At 37.2% G+C, this 20,956-nt stretch overlaps 1 protein-coding gene across 2 annotated transcripts in view; it reads left to right on the top strand.

Annotated features, from left to right (window-relative positions):
• LOC127455280 (potassium voltage-gated channel subfamily H member 1-like) overlaps nt 1-20,956 on the top strand; it is a 79,409-nt gene that overhangs the window by 23,261 nt on the left and 35,192 nt on the right. For both annotated transcript variants that reach the window (XM_051723026.1, XM_051723025.1), the window contains one exon: nt 5,064-5,493. In XM_051723026.1, the coding sequence (XP_051578986.1) occupies nt 5,064-5,493 (430 nt within the window). The remainder of the gene's footprint in view (nt 1-5,063; nt 5,494-20,956) is intronic.

Raw genomic sequence — 20,956 nt, 5'->3', positions numbered from 1 at the left:
CCCAGATGTGTATGACTTTCTTCTGTAGAACACAAACATTAATTTTTTGAAAAATATCTCAGCTCTGTAAGTCCATTCAAAGCAAGTGAATGGTGACCAGACCTCTGAAGCTCTAAAAATCACATAAAGGCCACATAAAAGTAATCCATATGACTCATTAGAAGCGATATGCGAAATGTGGGTGAAAAATAGATCAATATTTAATTCCTTTTTACTATAAATCTCCACTTTTACTTTCACACTCTTTCACATTTTAAAGTGATTTACAGGAGTCGCGTGGCGCCACGCGAGGTTCGGACGTGTGAATGGCGAGCTCTGTGCACTTTGCTAGTTTAATACTTTTTGTGTCATAAACCAGTGTGATTCGATACACCCTGATTCTTAACTGTTCTAGGAAGACAATATGTCAAAGAATTCAAAATCCTCGGACTCTGGAGATATTAAAAGACACTTCCATGAAGCCCCTGAGCAGCAGGCCGAAAGTCCGGGAGTCAGTTTAGATGGTGAAGTGAAGGAAATTCGGTGTCAATTGATGAACGTGTCGGCAATCCTAACGAAGGTCGTTGTTGACTTGAAGGATCTTGCTGTAATATATCGATCGATCACTGCCATGGAGACGAAATTCACTGAGATGGTTACAGGAGTGGTGGATGCTGAGAAACGGATCGATTATCTGGAGAGGGAATTAGCTGCTAACCCATTAGTGACCAAGGCAGACATGGAGCACGTCTGAGAAAAGTTGGAAGACTTGGAGAATCGTAACCGGCGAAACAACGTCCGAATTGTTGGAATTCCTGAGGATGAAGAAGGCCGAGATATGGTGAAATTCCTAGACGGGCTCTTCCCGAGTCTGCTCAACATAACAGGCCATAAGCTGGAAATCGAGGGAGCTCACAGGGTCCCGGCTCGGCGATCTGCTGAGGGAGACAGGCCCCGATCAATTCTGGCCAAATTTCTGAGATAATCCGATAAAGATCATTATAAAGATAATATGAGATTTACTCCTCGCCTCGTGTTACACAAGTAAAGGAAAGCTTTCTTGGAAGAACCACGGCATTTTCTTGTTCCCAGACTTTGCGTATTCGACAAGAGAGAAACGTGATCGATTCAAAGAATGCAAGAAACTCTTACATCAACGGAAGGTCGCTTTTGCACTGATGTTCCAGGCCAAATTGAGAATAGATACTATGGATGGCTGCAAAATATTTTCATGCCCACAGCAAGCCATATGCTTCATAAAGTCAATGGAGTGAGTAAGTCTGATACTCAAGTTGCAGCAGAGTGGGCCTGACTCACTGAACATTCACATGACTGTCCAAGGAAACTTACTGCTTTTTTCTTTTTGTGCTGGTTCCGCCTAGCGGCTGGAGTTTGTTGTGTGGAATAACTCTCCTTTGGGAGAGTTTGTGGATGAATCTGCATGTTCTTTGTGCTTATGCCTCCTATTGGCTGGAGTTTGTTTTGTGGAATATTTCTTGCAGGACATTGGAGTGATTAGGTCAGTTGTTGTACTCATGTAACAGCCGAATGAGCCAGCTCACTGAACATTCATTTGACTGCCCGAGGAAACTGAAAGGCTTTTTTTTTGTGCTGGTTCCGTTAGCGGCTGGAGTTTGTTTTGTGGAGGAACACACCTTCGGGACAGTTATGTGGATGAATCTACACGCTCTCTGTGCTTATGCCTCCTATTGGCTGGAGTTTGTTTTATAGATTATTGTCTGTTGTGTAATACAAAATTTGTATAGAAGCACTGGACTTGAGCAGTCCGATGGAAAAGTTGTCACAGGGGCTCTTGTAGGCGTACATGGACTGTTTGAGTTTAGAGGGATGGACGCCAGTTGGCGCTGTCGTGCACAGGGTTAATGCACACGTTTTTCTTTTTTCTTTTTCTACCATTCCCTCAGTGAAATCTGCTGCTGAAATTTTTACCTCAGCAATTGATATTAATAATGCTTTTAAAGAATTCTATCTTGATCTCTGTAGCTCCACGTCTTCATCTACTGATGAAGACTACTTAACATAAAGTTTTTTGAGCGATGTGGGCAGGTGGGCTTCATTACATTTATCTATGATTGGGAAGGTTATTGTTATTAAAATGAATTGTATTCCAAAATTCAACTACCTGCTACAATCTCTCCCTGTAGATGTCCCCCTCTCTTATTTTAACAATTTGATAGCATAGCAAAGTCCTTTATTTGGAATGGTAAAAGTCCCAGATTACATTTTAATAAGTTACATAGGCCGATTGACAAAGGTGGGCTAGGCCTACCCAAGATTTTGTTGTATTATTATGCATTCAGTCTCAGACATTTGACTCATTGGTCACTTCCACCTGAGAGAGCCCCTCCCTAGTTTTGTATTGAACAGGAAGTTCTTGCCCCTATTTCGCCATTGCAAAGCCTTTCTATTAAACTAACCGGTGAAGTTAAGTTACATCCTGTTTTCTTGCATTTGCACTCGGTATGGACAAAAGTGTCCAGAGTGTTTAATTCAGACATTTATTTAAATGTTGCCTAGAGCATATGTCTGAACCCAAAATTATGTATTAATAAGTCCCCTTTCTGCTGGACAGAGTGGATTGAGAGGGGGGTTACTACACTCAGTGACCTATATGAGAGCGGAGTGTTGAGATCCTTTGAAAATTTGGTTCAACATTTTGGGATCCCCAGGTCTCAATTCTTTAGGTATTTACAGCTGCGCCACCTACTTTGTACTATTTTTGGGAGTAGCATACACCCCCCTAAAGCAGCAGATACTCTGGAAGTGGTGATTACTGCATTTGGAAAAGGCCATGAGGCATCAGTGTATTACTCCCTGCTAATTCAGAGTCTGGGGGACGGAACTTCGGTTTCACCCAAGAGATTATGGGAGAAAGATTTAAACTTGGTATTGGAGGAGGGAGTGTGGGCTAGGATTCTAAAAAACATCAAGTCTACATCTAGAGATGCAAGGGTGCGCTTTATGCAATTTAAGATTTTACATTGATTCTGTTGGACCACCTCAAGATTGTATAGGCTGGGTCTTAAAGACACACCCACCTGCTGGTGATGCCAATCAGAAGATGAGGACACAACCCATGTTTTTTGGTGGTGTGTTAAGATCCAAGAATTTTGGTTGAGGGTTCAGAGTTTTATGTGTAACATATTGGGTACTCAAATCTCATTTTGCCCCAGACTCTGTATTTTAGGCGATGGGGCGGTCATTGATGTAGGGGATATGTACATGAAGAATTGAGTCATGGCCGGTGTTATGATAGGCAGACAGGTCATCCTTAGAGGATGGAAGTCGGCTGGAGCGCTCTTGTTTCATGAGTGGTAGGAGATGGGCAGGGTAGCAACATTTGAAGATTTGTCACATAGAAGGCTAGGCAACATAAATCTGTTCAACAAGATATGGGGCAGCTATTTAGCCTTTTTAGAAGGCTCATGGGGAGGGGCAGTGGAGGGAGACTTGTTGTTTTAAATGTGTATGTTGTAACCTTTTTGTTTTTTGTTTTTGAACGTATACATTTTATGTTTTTTAAAAAAAATTATATTTCTAAATATTTTCTACTGTTTTATTGTCTGTTTGTGTGTCATTGTCAATTGGCATTTGACCACTGGGGTGTCTGTTTGCATTGGGTTGGGATGGAGGGGTTAATGTTCGGGGTGAAGGGTTGTAAATTTATATAATTTGATTCCAAATATTCTGTTATGTTTTTTTTTTTATTTGTTATAGGAATCAATAAAATTGTTAATAACAAAAAAAAAAAAAAAAAAAAAAAAGAAAGAAAGAAAGTGATTTACTGTATGTGGCCTTTTGTGGACATTTAAAGTTCTGGTCGCCATTCACTTGCATTGTATAGACCTACAGAGCTGAGATATTCTAAAACTCTTTGTTTGTGTTCTGCAGAAAAAATAAGGTCATACACATCTGGGATGGCATGAAGGTGACTAAATGATGAAAGAATTTTCATTTTTGGGTGAACAAACCCTTTAACATTGAGTGCTTATTACAGTATTATATGATGATTCTACAACTAGTAATATCACATAACTATGTCAATAATTGTGGTTCATCTCCTGATAAGTGTTTTTAGTGTTTGTTGCTTTGTGTTGAGAATAAAATGTTATTTTTCACAAGAACACATCACATATGAGTGTCTATAGGAGGCAAATGTCATGCCTGACAACTCAGAAGTACACTTATAGAAAAAAAAATCTTTCATTTTGGTTATTTTTGAATGATTTCCAGCGTGTTTGTTTAGATCTGAGGTGCTCTTTATTCTAACTGCTCAGGTGCTGTTTCTGGTCTCTTTATTGTTGATTTCAGAGGGCTGGCTTGGCAGACACCGATGCATATTTATAAATGCAGAGAATCTGTGCTAGGGGAGACAATGCACTTTATTTAGACTCAAGAAAATGAGCACAAACACACACATACATTTTCAGGGAGACAAATACCTGTATAATTGTCTCTGGCTAGACTAAATATTAAACTTAGACCTACAATTTGGATAGATGGATGGATGGATGGACACAGACATATTACTGAATGCAATGAAAAAAATGTTAACCTAAAAATATGCTATATGTTTTCATTTAAGAAAAATAATTATTTAATATCTGAATATTAACCTGACAACATTAGGTTACACACCAACAAAACAAATTTTAAGGGTTAGATCAGGCAAAATAGCTCCTTATGGTACTTTTTTATAGTAAAGAAAGATAGATGGATGGATGGACAGACAGACAGATAGATTTTTATTGTAGAACAGAAAATTGACTTTAAACAGTTAAATTGATGGTAAAGATTTTGTTAACATAATGATTTTTTTTACTAGGTTACTAGGTTTACTTTAGGGATCCAATGTCACACAATACACACACAACACACAAAGAAAATAAAAAACTAAATATTAAGTGTAAATATGTGAAGGAATTAAGCTCACAGAAATTTCATAAATAGATAGACATACCCACATTGCAAACCATATCAACACATCTCTGTCTTTGAAGAAAGATCTTAATTATGATGTATGCTTAACTCTCTCTTCCTTTATCTCTCTCTCTCTCCCTCAGGGCATCAGTAGTTTGTTTAGTTCCCTGAAGGTGGTTCGGCTGTTGCGTCTGGGCCGGGTGGCTCGTAAACTTGATCATTATATTGAATACGGTGCGGCGGTCCTGGTTCTGCTTGTTTGTGTGTTTGGACTGGCGGCTCATTGGCTGGCCTGCATCTGGTACAGCATTGGAGACTATGAAGTCATTGATGAGGATCTTAACACAGTACGTACAGACAGCTGGCTGTATATGCTGGGCGAGACCACTGGGGCACCCTACCGGTTCAACGCTAGTGGGACGGGAAGATGGGAAGGCGGACCTACGAAAGATTCTGTCTACATCACATCTCTATACTTCACCATGACCAGCCTGACCAGTATCGGCTTTGGAAATATTGCTCCAACCACAGATGGAGAGAAGATCTTTGCAGTGGCCATGATGATGATTGGATGTGAGTCAATAAGCTTTATAAATTATATATTCCATTAACACCTGTGTCAAAAAGGCAATGTTTGTGAACACGTATAAATAGAAGAGTTTGATAATATCACTATTACTATTGCTCAGGGTTATTTATAAAAAAAATTTAAAAAAAACCTAGTCCTAAGGATTAAACTTCTAACCTGCATTGTTTGTGCTACGGACATAAATTATATCTCAAATCATGTTGCTTGTTGAGGAGAAATATTTTATTTCTTTTCTAAGTAATCATAGTTGCGAATTTTGCCTGGCAGATTCTAAATGTGCAAAAATCCTGTAGACTTACGTTGAAAGAAGCACCTAATCATGGAATGTAGGGACCACAGGATCATAGAGCCTTGGAGATGGGCTTTTTTGACACAGGCCAATAGGCAAACACCTAACAGCCACCTAGAAGACCTTAGCAACCACATAGAATCTGTGTAGCAAAGGGCTGGCAACTGCACGCAACACCCTTGCATCTTTTAGCATCTTAACTTTTGTTTGGTTCTGATAGCGAAAAGTGATTTGGGGTAAAAACGACATAGAGAAATGGTGGAACATTGACTTCTGAGGTGATGCCTGCAGGTTCATCTATAGTGGGGCTTGAACAGATCACAATGCCATTGAGCTGTGACTCACCACTCAGAGGAAAATGAGTCAGTGATGAGAGAGACAGTGCGTCTTATATGTGCTATTAAACATGACCAGCTGCCAGTACGCTGTTATTTATATGGTGAATCTCCCTCATGAGATGCTTATTATCAGAGTAAACATACATAGCTGCAGGGTTTAGCTTTACAAACTCTGAACAAACATCCATCTCAAAACGTCACTAGGGTATGTTCCATTACCCAGCCTACACTAACTAAAGAGAGTCTAGAAAATGTGATCGGACGATTATCTGGCAAATTAATAACAAATTCACTGTTTCCTCATTAGAGAGGTAAAATCTTACATATCTCCACCCCTCCTATTATTGACGTTGTTTTTAGCATTATCAACAAACGTGTTATACAGATGGCTGTGAGAGCCAATATTAGCAACCAACTCTAAACATTAGAGGGATTGTAGCTGTTGAAGGGAAGCTGGAGTTTATAATCATATTCCTGTACAAATGGTATTCCTGAATGAACGCTATTCCTGAACGCTCTCCGTATAAACACTGTAAAAAATTTCCTCTTAGATTTACAGTAAAATACTGGCAGCAATTTCACCAGCAATTTACTGCAAATATACAGCACACTTAATGTAAAGCTCAAATGCTGCTTTTTACTGTATACATCAAATATTTACAGCTACTGTTTTTCAAAGTAATTACAGTACAGTGCTATAGTACTATGTCGTTGCTTCAGTTCCCAGCATGCACTGCGACATGAAGAAATTACATGCATTTGTTTTTACTATTTAATGGTTTATTTTGCTGTTGTTTTTGTTGTAGTTTTAGTTACTTGCTTTTTAAGGTTCAGGTTTACTTTTCATCTAAAATTATGATTGTTGATTGTCACCATTGTTGAGTTTTGAATGCTGAGTGTTGATATCTGTATGTGTCTAATTGACAATTCACAAATTCACCATTAACAATAGACATTTAGTATAAAAATCTGCATTGCAGAACTCTCTTTGAATGCATATAATTCAATTACTTATGTATTGTATAATGACATAATGCTATTGCCTCATTTAGTGGCATTTGCAAGTTATGATCAGACTAATAGTCTGATCTTAAGTTTAGCTTTTTTCCTTCCAAGTAACACAATACAAATGATTGTATTTAACTATAAACATTAACACTGGTTGGAAGAACATTAAGAAAAAAGAAATAAGGTCCCAGGTCCCAGCCCAAGGTAACACCAATCACCATAAAGGTGACTTTAAACAAAACAACTATTTAGGATGAAAAAAAATCACTAAATACTGCTAAGAACTCTATTAATTCTGAATTAAAACTTCTATACATGTCCCCATAAAACCCTGATGCAACCCAATCATATAGTACTTATTCAAGCACAAGGCCTGATCTGTATTTTAACATTTTAGGATCCCAATTTTAGGATTGCTGAGCAATACTGTTATTTTACATTTATACAGTATTTTCTAAGGTTTAATTGTACCTTTTTAATTGCATTTAGACAAGTGAAGAATGAGGACGACATAATGCCTTAAATCCTAAAACCCAAAAAAGTAGGGATACTCCGATCAATCGGCCACCGATCGGTATTAGCCGATATTCACGTTTTATGACTCGATTGGTGATCGGTAATTTGGTCGTACACATAAACCGATCACTCATGTCATAAAAGATGCGCGGCTCCTTTAAGACTTGAGTAGCACTGTCAGCACTGTGTGGGTTGTTGGAGATGGCTGGTGGACTTTAGGGTGCCCGCTTTTTTGTGTGGGTGCCTCGTGCCGCCCCGGCAAAATGCTGCCTCCTTCGGGTCGCCCATGCCTAAATCTGCCCCTGAATTATCAGGATCGGTATCAGCCGATCAGGTGACAAGAAGATCGATGATCGGAATCGGCAGGGGCGGATTATGACTATTGAGGGCCCTGGAGCCAATTATTTTTTAGGGCCCCCTCTGGGCCAATTATCTTTTAGATTGAATTATATTTTGAAGTTGAGATCCACGCAATCCATTTTCATTGATTTAAGTCCCTTTTTATACACTAACTGTTATTTATACTCAGATTCATTCTAATCACACATTGGGCAGATGTGGTAAAAAAAACAAACAAACAAAAAACGCTCAACTGAAACACATTTGCTGAGCAAGCGCTATTCCTAAAGAGACAGTATACCATTTTAGGGCTTGTTATACTTACCAATATAAACTCACTTTAAATACTTGTTAATACTGCAATTTATGAATACAAAAACAAGCATGTAACAAAATGTGTGATAAATGTGTAAATGTGTATATTTAAAGGGACAATAATAATTTATTATTATATAGAAGAAATTCTGACTGTTTGGAACGACCCTACAGCTTGGCTACCATTATTATCACCATTATTACCATTACTCCCAACCAAGGCATAATTTTTGCTTTTAAAGTGGCCACAAATCCCCAAGACTACATTACACTGACAGAATGTTCAAATGAGCTGAGTTTGTTTTGGAATGCTCATGCTTTTTTCTGACTGTAAGACCTGTACAAATTGCTAACTTAAAGTGTTTAAAACTATCTTAAACTTTCAAACAACGTTTTGTCAAACCAAGATTATAGTTTGTCTCAACAAACTTTACGTATCTAGTTTAACCTATACTTTTCCACACACTTTTGTGTATGAAAATAAAATATCAATATTTTATTTTCCTCAACCACCTAAGACAGATTTGGCATGTTTAGAGACACCCTGGGATTTTCAGTGTGAATTTTTATTGAGTTTGGCCATGATAACTTCCTCTCCTTGCTCTATAGAAATGAATGACATTACAATTCAGCACATCAAATACAATATTATGTTTTTTTTTTGTAAAATCATAGTTTTTTTTATACACCAAAACTATATTGACGTTTGCTGACTCAGGAGGTTATAATAAAATGGCATCATAATAGCTTGTAATATAAAACTATGAGATCTTTATAATGACAGAGCAAGCTGCATTTGTAAAATAACTAGCTGTTCACACTTTAAATATATCTTATAAAATTTTATGTCAGTATTTTCAAATTCAAATTTTTTGATTTTTTGATTTTTTGTGGTGGGCATGGATGTAATGTAATGATGACTAAGATACCTCAAAACTCTGTTGTATCACATTTTAACACTGTTGTAACATGATTGTTCTTTTAAATAATGTACAAAAAATGTTAGCACACGTTGCTTCAATTCAGTAAATACTCAATTCGAAATATCAGTAGCAATATAAACATTATTGTTCCTTTTACTCTATCAAAATCAGAAAAGATTTCACATCAAAAAGATAAGTACATCACAATACGAAGGCAGCCATTTTGGAAATGAAATTACAAGGTCTTCTACTTCCAGAAGAGCACGGAAACTTTCCCCAGGAGGCAGTAGACACTCTAGTACATTGCATACAACAGGTTTTTCAGCATGTTGATGATGTAGAGGTTTCTCTACATCATCATGTATCAAATATGATACGAGCACTGTTAAAGAGTGGCTCAAATTTTTGTTTTATTAGAAACAGGGAGGAGAATGGGCCCTATAAGCAGATGGGGGCCCTCACAGTCACAGGGCCCTATTGAACGGGCCTTGTCTAGGCTTGTCTAGGGCCCATATATTTAAGCATATGTAAAAAAATTTTTTTTTTTTAAGTTGATGGGCCACAAGATCTTGCAAAGACAAAGTTAATTGGGGGGGGGGGGGGGGGGGCCTTGAGATGTGGCCTGGCAAGGCATGGCATGGAGCGTGGCTTGGCGAGACAGGGCGTGGAGCATGGGAACAGGGCAAAGCCAGTGGAAAGTGGGGCCCAGAGAGGCTCGAGGGGCAACACCAGGGAACTTGGTGCCCGGAGAATAGCCGAAGACTCGAAGGGCCAGGGTGGAGCCGGAGGCAGGGAGGACCAAGGCGGAGCCGGTGTGGCTGAGGACCAAGGTGGAGCCATAGGGATGGAGGTCCCCGGTGAAGCTGACTGATCGGAAGAACGGGCATAGCCAGAGGATCTGAGAGCCAAGGCGGAGCCAGGTGACTGACTGACCAAGGTGGAGCTGGAGGGACGAGGGACCCCGGTAAAGCCGACAGGCTGAAGGACTGCAGTGGAGCCGAGGGAACATAGAGCCGAGGAGATATCGAGGGATCGACAGGCCAAGGCAGAGTCCAGGGCTCTGAGGGTCTAGGCGGGGTCGGAGGGTCGAAAGTTCCCCTTGCCTGATCAGGAGAAATAAGGGTGGGAACCATCTCCAGGTCCAATAGCTCAGATGTGGTTATGACATGGAGTGGATCAGACTCAGGCGTGGCTGTGACATGGCATGGAGCAGGCTCAGGTGTGGCTGTGACATGGCATGGAGCAGGCTCAGGCATGGCTCTGATATGTCATGGACAGGCTCAGGCGTGGCTCTGACATGGCGTGAAGCAGGCTGAGGCGTTGCTGTGACATGGCATGGAGCAGGCTGAGGCGTTGCTGTGACATGGCATGGAGCAGGCTGAGGCGTGGCTAAAGATGGCGCTAGCTCAGCGGCCATGACGCGGAACTCTGGCTCGGCGGCCATGACACGGTACGCTGGCTCGGCGACCATGACGTGGGACTCCGGCTCGGCATCCGCCTCCCCTACAGTGAACGTAGAACCAATAATCTGCAGGGCAAGGTCGATATACTGAGCCAGGGGTCATTCCTGAGGTCCACTTATAATGTTAGTATAGTTTTTGGAGATTCAAAGTTATGGTCACCATTCAGTTGCATTGTGTGGACCTTACAGAGCTGAAACATTCTTCAAAAAATCTTAATTTGTGTTCTGCAGAAAAAAAGAAAGTCATACACATCTTAGATGGCATAAGGGTGAGTAAATGATGAGCGAATTTTCATTTTTGGGTGAACTATGCCTTAAGGAATTAAACAGAATGCGAACATTTCTTTTGAGCAATTTACAATTTCAGTTCAAGTGTCAAACTGTTTCTTACAGCTCACATGCCACATTGTATTATGTTTATGTTGATTTGATAATAGACAATCGGAATGTTCAGCTGGCTTGCAGCATCACAGTACAGTCTGTTTTCAAAAGCTTCAAGGTGATGTAAACTTAGTCTTTTATTTCACAAGTGCATTTCAGATTTTATGAAGGCTGGCAATGTTTCATCATGTTTATAGAGACAGTTTAAGTCTGCACTGAGTGTAAACACTTGATTGATGCACGGCTTGCATCATACTCAAGGGCTTTACTCTACGCTCTGGCGAAGTTATGAGAGAAATTAGTCGTTTCTTTGAAACAAAAATGGAAGTGCAGATGCTGATTTCATGGGTTGCTTGGGGAACAGGGCTGGCAGCAGGTGCTGGAATGCCTGTCCTGTTGCCACGGCAACCGCTAGCTTGGGGCACTAGTTTAACAAATGATAGAAAATTTATATCCGATTGTGACAGGGAAGCAGTTAGAAACATGCACACACACAGACATAGAGTATATACAGGGTTTGTGTGCTTGCCTTGTTTTCTTCACGTTCAATTCATTCACTGTTTTAAAGGTCGCCTGTGTGCTGTGTTGATGTACACGTGCAGGTTTGTGTTTGAAGACGTGCCAAGTCATTTGAGACAGAGACAAACTTGAAGCAGCTTTCATCTTTTTTCCTACAGGAGTTTTTGTCAGCTAATGGCTTCATACATATTGCAATAGATATGCGTTCGTGAGTTACACGCAAATTCATGTCAACACTGTGAAATACTTGTGTTTTGCGTGTTTAACTGATTGCTCAATTCCTCTCATAAAGACCCCATGATATTAAAATTGGTGGCTTTTAGTCCATGTCTACTACTTTGATTAAATAATTACTTGAATACACCTCTTCTATGATGAACATGTTTTCAATTAACGAGTTTAAAGTCATTATGATATTTTTTTCTGGGTCTTAAAGTAAAACAATGTCAATGGTGTAATCGTCTGGGGACGGGAAACAAAGTCTCATTAAAAGCTGAAATTCTTGAAAAAATAAATTCTGGCACGAGTCGTGCAGAATAATCATTATTTATTTATTTATTTATTATTGTTAATAATATTTTATTTAAAAAAAAGCATTCAAACGATTGAATTTTAAAATATGATAATAATGATAATATTTGAAAAACTGTTGTCTATCAAATTAAAGTCACGTGATGTAACAACCAACATATAGGTTGCCATTTTGTTTTCATGAGACAAAAAACAAAAACATAAACCATATAGGACCCTTTTAGACCCTCAAGACGGTTTATAAAGTTTTAAAAATGATCATTATTTTGTCATATCATTAAATAAGATATTTTAGCATTTATAGTAAAAGGCACATTTGGTTCAGGTCATATTGTGAAACTCTGAGAAAACTTCTTGATATCCTTGACTCAAAAATTTTTAACAATATTATTTACCTTTTTTTAAATGAATTACACCTTTTACTTGATGGTTACAACATGTCATCTTATATCAGTTTAATACATTTTCTGTAGAAAATGCTTTAAATGTTTTTCAAAACTTTGTGAAACCAACATGGACACAAAGATTACATTTCAATGAACTTGGCTGATGCGTTTTAAACAAGATTTTTAAAAGATTAGGCCTACTCATTTTTATCACCTCGGACAACCTTACTTGTCAGTGACCCCTTTCTCTTCTGGGAAAACAGAACAAAATATTTACGACTCATCTTGCACTAAAAAGATTTTGTCCAATGAAATGCTCTGTAAATTGACAATGTCCCTCCCCCTGCTACCAACCAGCAAGTACACTGAAAAAATTTGGAGGGATTTTTACTTAAAAAAACCTAGGAAACAATTTCCATGCAGAAATTGCTAGTGAATTTAACACCATATTTTCAAGTAAAGCCACAAACAATTCTTGTTGGCTTTTATTAGAACTTCTCAAGTAGAGTTTACTTTGCAATACTGTGTTTCTAGTACATTTTAATCACTTTTTGTTTGTACATTTTTCTCAAGCAATGTAGCACTAAATTAAGCCATGCAGGGGCTGTAAGCGATTTTTCATGGAAAGGTATACAAATTATGTCCCACTCCCTGAAATACACTAAAAAAATATGTGTCATGAGATATCTCACCAGTCTCTGTGACAATTCTAGACTTTGTAAACAGCAAACAAAAATGTGTCCACGGACAATGACGCATTCTCGTAGTATTGTAATTGCAGCGAATTATTGAGGCATAGTGCAGTTTTATGCCATGTTGCTCATAACAGTTGTCAGCTGAGGGTGCTATTTTGCTGCTGTTGTTTTTTTAACAACTGTTTCTGCTCTCAGTAAAGCTCATTTTGGTATCTCTGGAGTTCAGGGTTTTGGAAAGAGGGGGGCATGGCTAAACCAAGGGCTCAATCTTGTGGAAGTAGAGCAGCTGAAATCACTTACATCACCTTTAAAGGTGTACTGGCATTTTAATTATTTTTTAATGTACTTAATCATGTACCACTTGACACACAGTAGCCTTTCATATGGAAGCTTAATTCATGCTTTGTAGTATATTGGACAACATCATCTTGCTGTAATGGTGATAGAAACAAGATCCAGTGCTGTGCAGACCTGAACACTTGGTGCATAAAACATGATGACGGTAGCAATCAACAGATATATATATATATATATATATATATATATATATATATATATATATATATATATATATATATATATATATCATGAACAGGTAAATTTGAGTAGAAAATTAACTTCAGACTTTACAAAACAAGAAGTTACCAATTGTAACAACAAAATCAACAAAAAAACTGGTGTAAATCAACTTGCAGACAGTGAAACTATGCAAGCTCATTAATTATTCAAGCCCAGTGCATGCTGGGAACACCAGCTTTGAAAAGTTAAGTAAAATGTACTTATTTTATTTACCTGTGAAATTTACTCAAATTAACAAATAAATAAGACAAGGTTTTCTCCTTTAGGATACATACATACATGATGACACATTGTAAAGATAACAAACAATCATAAATAATATTTACTTATAAACTACAACATTAATTTGTTTGATGTTACATGTTTGAATTGAGTACAAATGTTGAATTGACTTAATATTTTCAAGTTCACACTTTAACTAACTTATTCAATGTAGAAAGTACTTAATCTTTTCTGCTATATTTACTTCACCACAAAATATTATTTTTTTCCCAGTGTATCAAATCATAGTTCATGACTGTGACAAAAACTAAAGTCGATTGGCTGTTTTTACAGGTTACTTCAACATAATGAGTAGTGGAGAGCATGTGGGAAACCCAGGTTTGAATCCAGCCCGGTTCATGTTTCTGTCCCATTACCCTCTCTCTCCCCTTGGTTTCCTGTCCTCTCTCAAATTTGTCTGATAAAAGTGGCAAAAAAATAAATAAATACAAATAAATAAATAAATAAATAAATAAAGTTCAAGCCATCGATATGTTCCTGCCCAAACGTCCTGTCTTAATAGAAAATATGTTGACACAGGACAAAAACTGAGCTGGTTAAACGATTTCATGGGGTGTTTAGTTTGGACAAGAGCAGCCGGCACTAAAATTCATCACATGGTCTCAAGGAGATACAGATGCTTCACTCATAGTTCATAGTTGAACAGTTGTGTCCAGCCAGATATCTGACTTATCAGACTTTGAAAGTTATGAACTAATAAAATTGTCCAGAATATTTGATGACCCTGATACTCTGACACTGGCATCAAAGTGATCAGAACCTGTCAGTGTGAAATGGGAAACTCAAAACATGCGTGAACAGGTGATCTGTTCTTCATTGTCTAAGTGAATCAAAGCCTGTTTTCCAGTAGATTTGGTGCTCAATCGATTTACCTTGGCCAAATTCCCAGGCATCCTAACCTTTCAACTGACATTGATACGGATTTACGGTGTTTGCAAACGCGGAACTGAAAGAGCTCTCGTGCACCCTGAGTGTTACTGTCACATGGCTCTTTGCAGGCAGTGATGCGAGTTCAATTGGAAGCAGTGATGTAAAGAAATTAAATATTCTGTCACATGTTCCTGAAATGGAATCACAGCCACGGGGAATCTTTTGACAAGGACCCGTTTCATCTAAACACACACTTTCTCTCTCTTTTCCCCTCTTTCTTCCTGTCTTTCACTCTGTCTCTCTTTCTCTCATTCACAGACATACACTCACAAATAATCAAATAACAAACACAACACCTGTGAGACAAAACCTCTCATTTTGTTATAATTATAAAATATTAAGATAGGGACTTTGGCAAAATCAAAATTTTATTTGATTTTAAATTAATGATTTCAGCCTACGGTGAATAAGAGCCAGAAAAGAATGTAATAAGATTCTGTATTACATAAACTGCCAAATTGTGGTTGCATTTCAGTGCAGCTTTTGTCCAAACTTCTGTTCTCTGCACATGCTGTACATGGTAAAAAAGAAGTGCTTCATGTGGTGACATTTAAATGGACCAATTTAATTCAAGTAGAATTATTTATTTTTTTTCATAACTTAATCAACCTGACTACATTAGGTTACACAAAAGTAATAAGGGTTAGATCAGGTAAAACATAAATAAATAAATAAACTATTTATGTTAAGGTAACATATGCATTTTTTTCAGTGTACTTACAATAAACCAACACACAGATTAAGGCCAAAATAAAGAGACTTCACACATCATGCAGATACACAAAGCAGTAACTTAGATTTGTCACAAACTGTATTAAATTAAGCAGCTCAGGAAAAGCACCGTTTTTACACAATTACCATTTTGCATGGAAAATCCCTAACATCAGTAAAGTACAGTATGTAAAGCCTTTTTTATATGTGCACATACTGTAAATGAACATATATAAACAATATCAGTTATGACATTTGCGTATATAAACAATCCTGCTGATCATATAGAGACAGGATAAACTCTTTTATCTGCACACACTTAATGAAAATGGCTGTAAATTGATATGCACATTTCTGCACACACATAGCACACTATTTGTTTTGTTTTTTTAATGTTTTGTGTATATTTTGTATATTTCTATGTATTTGCCTTTTGTCACCTTCATTTAGTCTCAGTAACTTTTAGAAGAAGAAAAATCCAGTTGAGCATGTGACAAATAATCTTTGAACTTTCCATCAAGCTACAAGACACAGGGATCTTATTAATGAGTGCAATACCTAACGAGGATAATTGGTGCTTCTGTTAACAAACACATTAAATGATGCTCTTTGTCATGGCAGTGGCTGTGTAAGTCATGGCTGATCAAAAAACAAGCGTGATGGATCTGAATTTCTAGGGTCAATAAATATTAGGGCTCAATTGTAAAGCTGAATTGTTGTTTTTAATTTGTAACATGATTTGTTTTGTATTCATTGTAAAGAATTGATGAACAGATAAAAAAAAAATTGTTGATGAATATAATAAAACTAAATATTTTTCAAATATGCTTTTGTAACATGCAGTGTACACTGAAAACCCTAATAAGTTGACCCTACTCAAATGATTGAGAAAACTCGTTTCCTCAATTGAACTGAGTAATGGCATCTCCAAAATTTGTGTAATTAAGTTCACATAACTTGGTGTTCATATTGAATGAACATAACTATTATAAGGCAGGGTAACTAGATGCAAGTAGACTAAACTCAGATTTGCTATTTAAATGCTGTTGTTTCAACTCAATAATTTTTATCGAATGGACTCAAATTTAGGTCATACAATAACACAGCTTTAAATAATGAAGATTGTAAATTGTTCAAAGTAAATCATTAAATAAACTTATTTCTCAACAGAAATACACCTGTTCTTCAGTTACACATGCACAAGGAGAACTGAAATAGTGTTAAGAGGGCAACTTGACCAAAAGGGACAAAGATCACCATAATGGTGACGTCACTCGAAACAATTATTTGAAACAAAACAACATAAATAATACTACAAAAGAGCTAAAACCTCTATGAATTCGTAATAACAACTATTTAAATGCCATATGTTCTCTGTGACCAAGGAAACAAAATTTAATAGTTCAAACTCAACCTCAATTTTGTTCTTAATAGTTTGAGTTATTAACATTGAAAATCTAAGAAAAATAAGCTCAATGAACTTTTTTTTGAGCCCAAAACTTGACATTTGAAGTAATGTTTAATTAAGAAAACTTGATTTTTCCAGTAATGACAACATTAGGGTTTACAGTGTACACTGTAGTAAACCTTTACATGAAACTTTGAAGCATGAATTGTAGATATGTTATTTTGACATGATTTGCTTCGGTAATTATAAATATAGTGAATATAAATATTTTGGTTTGGTTTTGTCAGTAATTTATTCTCACAGCAAGGGGATGAAAGACAGAGAGAGAGAGAGAGAGAGAGAGAGAGAGAGAGAGAAGAATCTGAGTAAAATGCTGGCAGTACAATTAATCACCTGCTCTAATCAAATTACACTAACACAGGCTTATCTCCTCCACCCCATGTTTTCTGCTCTCATACCACTCCCTCTCTCTCCATCACTGGCAGTAGCCCAGCTGGATTAGACTGTGTGATGTGTGTGTCTTTTACAGAAACAGTGTTGTGAATGTGCCACTGTGATGCAGAGACAAAAAGTGCAGCACTTTTCAAATGATCAGAGTTATGTGAAAAATCATCAAGGCTGGAAAACTTTGTTAAAAATGTACGGATAGTCTTCCGCTAATGAATCTAACAGTCCCTGGGCCAGTAGTCCCCCTGGAGCAGTCTTGGTTTCAGTGACTAACTCAAGAGCATAGTGCTGATATATCAAGACTGTATCAGTAACTCTTGACTTCCTGAGTTATCCTTACATAGGATTGAACCTGAAACCTTTGTATTAGCAGCTTGATCCCAAAAGAGAAGATTTCCATCACACAGCACTTCACGTGGTTCCAAACCAATAATATTTTATACTGCAGGGCACAAAAGGAGATATTATGCAGAATATCAGCCTCAGTCACCATTCTTTTTATTGCATCTTTTTTCTGTATAATGAAAGTAAATGGTGATTGAGGCATATTATCTCCTTTTGGGTTCGACAGGAAAAGAAAGTCATATGGGTTTGTAACATAAGGATGAGTAAACATTAGTTTAGGTGAACTAACCCTTTAAGCTCTGTTGACAGCATCTGTGGCAACACACTGTAGCTTGTTTATTGTGTTGACAGAAACATCCCTAGCTGATTTGAGAGCAGTTATTTGTTCTACTTAATGGTTGGGACTAGCATGGCTATGCTTGCATGTTCTCAACAGAACACACAGGACACAAGTAATGAGCTGTTTAAATTTGGTAGATTTAAAGCTCATCGATGAAGGGAAGTGAGATGGATATGGTCCTGTTCATTGTCCCTCTAGTTGCTGTTTCCTGATTTGAGTCGTTGTGTACTTCAGGAAGAACAGAATAACCTAAATGTAACTATTTTTAGAAAAGATGTTAAATTCATGAAACCTCAGCTTTTGCTGTGCTGAGGGGAACAGGAAATTGAGAGTGTGAAACAGAGATAAGGAGAAAGAAAGTGTCTTTTTATGGAAGGAAGAATTGTAACATACCAAACAGTTCAAAAACTTGGAAAGAACATAATCAGTTATTTTAGTGACCCATAACCAATTAAATCAAAGCTTTGCAATATCATACTGAAAGATAATTTGAGAGGAATGTAGACCTTACCTGTCATGAGATCTGTAAATGAAGATGATCAACAGAAAAATACAGATTTAATTTGTCCTTGTGAGGAAATTTAGCTAATTTGAATTCAGATACTATTAAGTCTAAAAGTAAGGGATAAGATTCAGTCAGCAGGCCAGTATCACAAAATGAACCCTGAATGAGTGATTAGGACGGGTATCATCCTGAAGTGGTTTATTAAAAAAAAAATATATATTTCCTTACCTAACTAAAACAATAAATCTATTACCTTACCATAAATATGCATAAATAGACATAGTGATTTGAGTCTAAATGATTTTATTAGGCCTATGCGAGAAGAAAGAGACTGTGGAGTGATACGAGAGACATGAAACTAGCACAGTTGTACAGTAGGAAATATTTAGTTTAGAAGTCATGGTTGACTAACCAGAATCAAATATTCCAGAGAGCCATGAAATAGAGCAAAACAGTTGGGTTCCGGAAGTAAAAATCCCATTCATTCTTTCATAAGCGAAATTATTTTTAACGATAACTTATAAACCTTTATAGACAGACCTGTAAACTCTGAGGTTATTCATCAATGGTATATGCTTCTGTTGAAGCTGTCCATCTGCAGTATTTTTTTACTTCATTTTAAAAAAAATCTTATTTAATAACAGAATCCTGGTGAAGAACTACACTCTGATCCTGAGGGGGGAAATCCACCTATCAGAGAATCATAGCCAACAAAGCACAACAAACAAGCCATGCAGTGACCGCCCACTTAAATAAAACACTGTGAATGATGCAATCGAGCCGGTCTCCCTACACTCTCAAACTACTTATAGATTTGCATATCCGAAAATTTTGAAATAAAATCAAAACATATTGTTTCTATAATTATAATCAACAACTTTAAATAAAAAGTTTTCAGTGCTTAATTTTTCGTAGTTAAAGGCGGAGTGTGTAATTTGAATCCAATACACTTTTTATCAAATTTCGTGAATATCTCTTCATGGTCCGCTAGCTATCCATTCTGTGTGTGTGCTGAAAAAAATCTGGTGTTTGTACACAGCCCTGGCTCTGTAAATGGGAAATTAAACAGAATGGATCAGACCGATCCACACAACACTAATGCGATCACACAGCATTGGCAATGGGCATGCATGAATTTGGGGGACAGAGCTTCTGAAGGAGCACTGAAGGGAGGGGTGTGTTTGTTTGGCTGTTGAGTTCGAATATCAACAGTCTTTCTCAGGAATCACTTACTCCACCTTTAACATGAAAACCAGTTGAACCGTAACACCGGCTATGTTATCGGACAAGCCGATTCCTCTGCAACGCTTTCTGTCCAGTGTGTTTATGTTATAGTTATGTTATAGTTTATGTATAAGATTTAACAGTAATTTCTTACAATAAAATACAGTTTTTAATATTTTACTGTAAAATCAGTGCAGGCTATGTCATATTCTTTCACAACACAACAAATTACTGTGATAAAAGACATTTGAATATCGCACTGCATTATGGGAAAATTGTGTTTCGTTTGAAGTCCCCATTTTGGTATTTAGTGTTCCCTTTGGATGGGACTTTATCTTATTTATTTCAAATTCATTTTCTCCCAGTTGGTGCAATTGTGTTTAAGAACACAATTTATTGTACTGTGATGAATGGAGAACATAGTCAGTTTAGTGGTTGACTTTATGTTGGACCATGAAACTACACTATAAGATGCATTTGAAAGTAAAGAAGTTGTATCATTTTAAATGAACAATGAGGAAGGGATGTTTGCAAAGCTAGACTATAATATGGTTGGTTTTATTGCTCATTAACTTTTTATCATGAGTTATCAATCAGGCATGCAAGATATCATCACTCAGCATACAAAACTCAACGATGATGACAATTAACAAACACTAGATAAAAAATATGATGATCATTGTAATTCTACCACACAGCACTGCTACATTACAGTAATTTCTTTTTCCTGTTCACTGCAAAGTCACAGTATACAGTTGTCTTTTAATTTTAATAAATTGTAGAAATACTACTGTAAAATAAACTGTGAAAGTCATGCAACTAGTAGCCAGGAATTTACTGTAAACTCACACAAATTTTTTTTTTTACATTGTGAGCGTGCACTATTGCACACTAAAAGGCCAACATGGCAGCCCCTTTGAAATCTTCAGAACAATTTAAAGAGGTTATATAAATCATCCCCTACACTGTAAATG

This window comes from Myxocyprinus asiaticus, chromosome 17 (genome assembly GCF_019703515.2).
Source record: "Myxocyprinus asiaticus isolate MX2 ecotype Aquarium Trade chromosome 17, UBuf_Myxa_2, whole genome shotgun sequence".
Lineage (NCBI taxonomy): Eukaryota > Metazoa > Chordata > Actinopteri > Cypriniformes > Catostomidae > Myxocyprinus > Myxocyprinus asiaticus.
The sequence above is the reverse complement of the archived record's forward strand: the minus strand, read 5'-3'. Positions and strand labels throughout refer to the sequence as shown.